This window comes from Xyrauchen texanus, chromosome 20 (assembly GCF_025860055.1).
Source record: "Xyrauchen texanus isolate HMW12.3.18 chromosome 20, RBS_HiC_50CHRs, whole genome shotgun sequence".
Lineage (NCBI taxonomy): Eukaryota > Metazoa > Chordata > Actinopteri > Cypriniformes > Catostomidae > Xyrauchen > Xyrauchen texanus.
The window spans coordinates 28,121,555-28,129,123 of record NC_068295.1 but is presented as its reverse complement, the minus strand read 5'-3'; the positions used below and the strand labels follow the sequence as shown (position 1 = coordinate 28,129,123).

At 38.6% G+C, this 7,569-nt stretch overlaps 1 protein-coding gene across 4 annotated transcripts in view; it reads right to left on the bottom strand.

Moving 5' to 3' along the window:
• Positions 1 to 257: 257 nt before the first annotated feature.
• Positions 258 to 7,569, bottom strand: part of LOC127661136 (guanine nucleotide-binding protein G(I)/G(S)/G(O) subunit gamma-2) — a 29,300-nt gene continuing 21,988 nt past the window's right edge. For all 4 annotated transcript variants that reach the window (XM_052151720.1, XM_052151719.1, XM_052151718.1 and 1 more), the window contains one exon: positions 258 to 6,123. In XM_052151720.1, the coding sequence (XP_052007680.1) occupies positions 5,995 to 6,123 (129 nt within the window). In that variant the 3' untranslated portion in view covers positions 258 to 5,994. The remainder of the gene's footprint in view (positions 6,124 to 7,569) is intronic.

Below are 7,569 nucleotides of genomic sequence, written 5' to 3'. Positions count from 1 at the left end.
TCCCTGAACCCTCATATAGTGTTTTTTATAGGTCAAGAGGACTCCTGTGTTTTAATATGTTTTATCTTTTAATATTAATATTCAAGTGCCCTCGACTGATGAATATAATTTTAAAAGTTTGTAAGTACATATAAGTACAGCTGTGTTTGTCTGCTACAGCGTAGCTGCAGTAGACAATAATTATGAAAATGTAAAATCTCATTAAAAAAAATTTATTCTGAAAAACAACATAGTTATACGCACGGGCAGTAGCAGCAAATAGCATGCACTGTCAGTGCAACCGGTTAAAACATTTGTTAGATGCATATAAAGATAATTTTCAACATCATTGGCATGGTCATACAAATAATAAACAAGGAAAGATTCACGACTAACACAAACGGTCAACAGTAAAACTTCAGTGTTGACAAGTCTGATTACTAATAAGCCAAAATTTCAGATGTAATCGAAAAAGGCTATATGTTTTGACGTCTCTGATTGAAGCCGGAATGGTGTTCCACTCCAGAGAAGCCCTAACGGAGAAGGTGGACTGACTAAAAGCACTTTTTCTAAGTGGGATAGTACAGTCACCTCTTGACACTCCTCTGGTGATTCTGTGTGTGGTTGTTCTAAGATTGACAAAATCACCAAGGGGTGGCGGTGCATCCCATGTAAGATTTTGTAGACCTGACAGCAATTTGTGAACTTAATTAGATTTTCCCAACTTAAAATATTGTATTTTAATAAAATGGCGCAGTGGTGAAAATGCTTTGGTTTCTTATCAAGTACTTTGAGTGACTGTTTGTATAAAGACTGTAGTGGTTTCAAAGTAGTCGAGTTAGACTGGGACCAACTCGTTAAACAGTAGGTAAAATGGGATAGAATCATTGAGTGCAAAAAAGTTTTGGCCGCTTGAATAGACATTGAGTTTCTAATAACTCGGAAATTTGCTAGATTAAATTTGACTTTTTTACAGGTTTGCTTTACATGTGATCTAAAATTTTATTTGGTGTCTAAATAAATGCTGAAATATTTGTATTCTTGGACAATTTGTATTTTTTCACCTGACACTAAGATATCTGCATCTTTGGTTATCTTATGTGATTTTGTGAAGAACATACCCACAGTTTTTGACACATTGAGTTGTAAACACGATTGATTCAACCATGTTGTTACTTTAATCATCACATTTGTAAGCTTGTCAGCTACCTCAGCTCGTCATCAGTAATTCATTTTAATAATCAATAAAAGATTAATTCAATGATCAAGTTTTCTTTAAAGAGGTCATGGCCTCCTTTTTTATTATTTTAAAATGTTCCTTAAGGTTCATTTATAGTAAAGATTTTTTGCACAAAAAGAGATATATATTTGTAAAACGTGATCATTTTCCACCCTCTTTTAAACGCTCGGTTTAGTGCTGCTTCTCATTTATGACTTGACAGTAAACACCCACTGTTATGATTGACTCTCTGCTCTTTACTGACCTGCTCTCTTTACTTGCCATCTCACTGCTCACCACAGGGCGGGCTACAGAAGTGATTAAAGGTAAACCAGGTGTTGATGTGTTGTTGAGGACAGTGGTGCTTGCAGCTGTACGGCTGTACGCACTGTGTGTACCATGAGCGCTCCAACTGAGAAATATTTACTCTCAGAATATTTCATAAATCATGAAATGTGTCCCGTATTTCTGTTGGCTGTTTAGAAGAACTTACAATGCTCAAGTTTCGAATGATTAATTGAGTCGGCTCTTTTCAGTGAATTGGTCAAACGGCTTGCAAACGGTCCGAATCGATTCGTGATTCAGTACAATTCATTCGGAGCGCTCTCTCACTGAATCATTTGGAGCGGTTTCTCACACAGTAAAACAGTATTGGAATATTTACGAATACAGAGAACAAACAGCGCTAATACAGTGGAAACTTAACTACAATCAACTGAAACAAAAGGCTGTCTTTTTTAAGAGGTAACTTAAGGAGAAAATTCAGCTAGTGCTGTGCCATGTGAACAAGAGGCTGTTCAAACTGAACGCGTTCTTTCGTCCGCTCGCGCTGTTTTTCAATTGTTTTCCTTGTAAACATTCGTGAGATGGATGTCTTTTGAAAACTGCATCACGTTTCACTGCGTTTTTAGCATTTTAGTTTTAGACGCTGTGTCAAGTTAAAAAAAACTTATTCAACTGATAAAAACGTGCATACTGTTGTTCAACTAAGGCCTGTATTCTTGTTAAACCTTAACTGCAAAAAGAGGTTTACATGCTCTATGAAGTGAAGCCTACTGTATAATTTTCTGTATAGACATGCACATTTATTTCCTGTTACTCTCTTTTGCTGGCTCAGTTGCGCTGCATTTGAGTAATTTAGTCAAATCATACATTTTCATTTATGTCATTAACAATAGCAGAGAAGAGTCTGATGATTTTTATTCCATTCCAAAGTATGAGTTTGTTGCAGTAATTTCTCCCGTCTGTATATATTTATTCATATTAATTTATTTTTAAGGGTTGTAGACTATTCACTTTCCTCCTCTCTCCAAAAATGTGTGCTATACATATTGTTTATACTAACTCCCTGTTATACTGTAGGACTAAATATGATTTTCTAACAGACATGCACAGAAATGGCAATACATATTCCATTACAGCGGAAAATAAGGCATACATAATCTACTGTAAATATGACCACTGACGTGTGAGCACAAAAAAGAGGTACACACAGTATGGAGTTATAAAATTGCACAGCACACTTTTAAGTTCATGTGAAATCACATTGTCTCATCAGTTTCTGCCTTTATTAATCCCGATTTGTTCCTCACTTTAAACGTATGATTAAATCCTATACTATGACCACAGTTCCTATCATGTATGTCTAGGAAAGATTACTTAGTTTTGAGATAAAATTATGGAGTAGCCCCATCCCATATGTAGCCCCATATGTAGAGCATGACTTTGATTATGATCACGCCAGTAATGCCCAGCACATTGCTGAAAGAGATAAAGAAGACTACTGATTCAATGGTTCCCCTTCTGTCACTCACTCAACGTTGTGTCGATGTAGTGACACTAGAGGTCATTTTTGAGAGCCCCAAACACCTCATATCTTTGAGAAAAGGCCAATGAGAATTGGAATTGGAATTTGCATGCCACTCCCCCGGACATAGCCTACAGGTATAAAAGGGAGCTGGAATGCAGAGTTCATTCATATTTTTTTCTTCGGAGCCAAGTGGTTGTGTATCAGCGAGCTGAATTTCACTGCTGTTCCATTCACCTCTTCATGAAGCATTTGCTGTTGGTTATTCAGCGCATTCCAGCGGCTTTCTCTCCATTTGCACACTCAGTACGCCCCTCCTCTATTAGAGCAAGCATATTGATGTGAACTTCTTTTTAAAGACACATCTTTTTAAAGATGCCCTTCCGGCTCTGTGCAGTTCCTGGGTGTGGTTGTTACCTCTCCACTTCTGACAGTCACGATTGCTGCCTCACATGTCTGAGTTATGATCACGTTTAGGAAGAATTCGTGGATGGTTCATGTTCTCACTCGCCATTGCATTGGCCTTCCAGAATCAGGCCGTGCCTACCCCCTTACGGGTTCAAGCACACTATACAAGGAGTGTGGCATCGTTGTGGGCACTGGCCAATGGCACCTCTCTAGCAGACATCTGCAGAGCAGTGGGCTGGGTAACACACAATACTTTTGCAAGATTCTACAATCTCCGGGTTGAGCCGGTTTTGTCCCGTGTTCTTTCAGTTACAAACAGGTAAGTTTCGTAATGCGGGGAAGCTGGCCGGGTGTAACGCTTGCGTATAGCACCTTTCCCCTCCAGGAGGTGAATTTGTGCGCTTTTTCTCCAATGCGAGTTCACGACTGGAACGCTGGATGTCTTTCCTCCTAGCCCTCTGGCTCACAAATTCAGAGGAGGAATTTGTAGTCAGACCCTGTATGTGTGCTAATGTGCCTTGTACTGGGGTACAGTGCATCCGGAAATTTTTTACAGCGCTTCACTTTTTCCACATTTTGTTATGTTACAGCCTTATTCCAAAATGGATTAAAATTCATTATTTTCCTCAAAATTCTACAAACAATACCCCATAATGACAACGTGAAAGAAGTTTTTTTAAATCTTTGCAAATTTTGTAAAAATTAAAAAATCACATGTACATAAGTATTCACAAAATTATTAATTTAGTCAATTTTGGAATAAGGCTGTAACATAACAAAATGTGGAAAAGTGAAGCGATGTGAATACTGTAAGTGCTCCACAGGTGTCGGTTTCCCCGGTAGCCTCCTGTGATGTATCTTCTGCAGCACAGTCTCCTTTCATTAGACCAACGTCTCCCTTGGCCTTGAGCCCATGTGACGTATTTGTCACATGTTTACCCCCCCTTTGGGGCAGGGTGTGGTCTCCGCGGGGTCTTTTCCCCCTGAAAGAATTGAAAAGGAAAAGGACACCTTCCCCAGTGCATTTAATGAGCATTAAAAGGCCCCAGCCGAATCTAAAACTCTGTGGAGAGAAAAACCTAGAGAGAAAAAGCTGTGGCTGGTGCGGCCTGCTCCCATACTAGATCTGTTTTTTTGGGTGGGGTGGGGGGCATCTGTGGAGGCTACGTGCAGTCCACGTGCATCTGTTCCAATGCTAGCAGTAGCCTACTTACACTTGCATTGGCAGTTCATGTAACACAGTTCAGCCATTGTGGTATTTCTTATAGGGAACCATAGTGTCACTACATCGACACAACGCTGAGTAAGTGACAGAAGGCGAATGTCTCGGTTACTGTCGTAACCTCCATTCCCTGATGGAGGGAACAAGATCTTGTGTCCCTCTTGCCACAGGGTGTCCTACCCGCTGGAATTTAGGGGACCTTGTCTCAGCTCCTCAGCACAAAACCTGAATGAACTCTGCATTCCAGCTCCATTTTATATCCGTATGTCCAGGGGAGTGGCATGCAAATTCCAATTGCCAGTTCTCATTGGCCTTTTCTCTAAGATATGAGGAGTTTTTGGGCTCTCAAGAGCGACCCCTAGTGACACTATATCGACACAAAGACTCGTTCCCTCCATCAGGGAATGGAGGTTACGACAGTAACCAAGACGTTCAGTAACCAAGCTATGCAGAGAGTGATCTGTGATTTGATGGAAGACATTAGGATTAGGGGATAACAGCTATTGTTGAAGTTTCTGGTCTCAGTAGAAGAGTGTTGTTTTAATTTGTTATATGATTTGTGGTAATCTGTCAGTCTTAAAGAAAATAGAGAGCACTTTGTTAGGCTTCATGCAGTTATTATTGATATCACCACAAATATTCAAAACATATAGCACAGCAGTGGAACTTGCTAACATTTTTGTACAAAGAGTAAAAACTATGCTTAAGACCAAAAACAAAACAAAGAAAGTTTGCTGTACAGTCAAATAATGTAATCAGCATCTAAATGATAAGTATTTAGTTTTAAGAATATTTGTCCAAGCGTAAATTAGTTAATTATAAAAGTTCACTCAACTATCATTATTTAAATGTAAAAAATATATATATATACAACAACAGTTTTTGCTGTACCCACACATGGCTACAGAAATCTACCTAAATAGTAGGCCTATATCAATTCATTCTGAAAGAAAAAGATCATTAAAAATAAAATAACAAAATATATGTAATAATCCATGGTAGTGATCAGATTTACGATCACAGCCCACTACTAATCAATAAAAATAAAAAACAATTCATGAGAACCACAGAAACCTTTGAATACTTTAATATTTTCACAACACATCCTGGTTGATCTGCTACAATAACAGTCATTTGTTTTTTACTGCGCTCCCTCCTGAATTTCAACACGCTACCATGTTTAGCTTTGGATCTCAAGGCCACTGGGTGGAGTCAGTGGCTTAATCAGGGCTCCTAGAACGCCAGAAGAATTTAAGTGTTTTCTACTGCACCTCTATAGGCCTTGTAAATGATCAACATGTTTTATGTCCATAAGAGTATCCCAGAGGGAGCAGGAGAGTCCATGACTGGCAGCGTTGGTTACAGGATGGCACAGAAGAACTTCTTCTCCCTGAAGGGGTTCTCAGATGCAGGTACAGGGGACAGCAGGGGGTCCTCTTTAGCGTGGGCTTCACAGTATGATGTCAGATCTGCTGCTGCTTTGGAGACCTGAGGTTGGTGTATGCAAATACATGTAGTTACATACACAGTCATGTGTAAATGCACATGTGGCAGGGCAGAGGGCGGGGCCGGGTCGTGATCGTACACACCCGGTCCCGTATTAGGCTAATCAAGCCTCCCTAGAGGGATAAAGGTCGACTGCAGAGGATCGTGCGGGAGAGAGAGATTGTTTACGGACATGTCAGTCATGTGTAAAGGGATCAATGGAAAGGAAGAGGCGAGAACCGCCTTGACGATATAAATAATGGTTTATTGATAAACTTAAAAGACAACATAAACACACAAACATGACGGACATGTCCGTAAACGATCTCTCTCTCCCGCACAATCCTCTGAAGTCGACCTTTATCCCTCTAGGGAGGCTTGATTAACCTAATACGGGACCGGGTGTGTACGATCACGACCCGGCCCCACCCTCCACCCTGCCACAGCACACTTATGCAATGTACTTTTTGAAAAATTATATTTATCAATATCTTTCGACAGTTTTCCTGATGAGAAAGATTGTGCATTTTAAATTAGTTAATGTATATCTGCTTAAAGGTCACTTTGGAAACACTTTACAATAAGACTGTATTTGTTAACATTGGTTAACTACATTATTTAACATGAACAAACAATGAGCCATTTGTTTTTTAGAATGTATTAATCTCCGTTAATATTAATTTAACATGTTTTAAATTCAAATTTGTATATATTAACATTAGTAAACTAACAATGAACAATTGTATTTTCATAAAGTATCATTAAATAAGATTAATAAATGCTGTAATAATATATTTTAATTGTTAGTTCATGATACTTAATGCATTTACTTCAAACAGATCCTTATTATAAAGTGTTACCGTTAAAGGAATAGTTTACAGAAAATTTTAAATTCTCTCATCATTCCCTGGTGAAAAAAAAATATGCTAAGTATATTTGAAGCCAGACTAATTATCAGTATGCTTCAAGTGTGCTATTTTGGAACAACAAATTTTGTACTAATATATTTTAGTTGTAATTAAATTGTAGTAAAGCATAACTTTAATTGTATTTAGTGTACTTTTGTGTGCTAAATTGGAACAACTTCAAGTATACTTGGTATACTTTAAGTATATGCCTGTGTAGGGTAATTACGTGCTTGATTAGTGATATTAAAGTGTACTTTATTTGTGTTACAAGTACATTACAAATTAATTGTGAGTGTCTTCGAAACATTCAAGCAATATACCATAAGTGTATTATATTTGAGTAAAAAGTATATGCTCAGTAACACCTTTGGCTTTTTCCAAATACAACAAATTGTACACTTTGTCTTCAATAACAAACTGTTATTACTTAGCTATACTTTTTACAATATATCCTGCCCCGCCGCAATCCTGCCGCCACGGGCCAAGCCCCGTCTTCTCGCCGAGGGCGTCCTACTGCGGCTAGAAAAGGTGCAGCTCCACC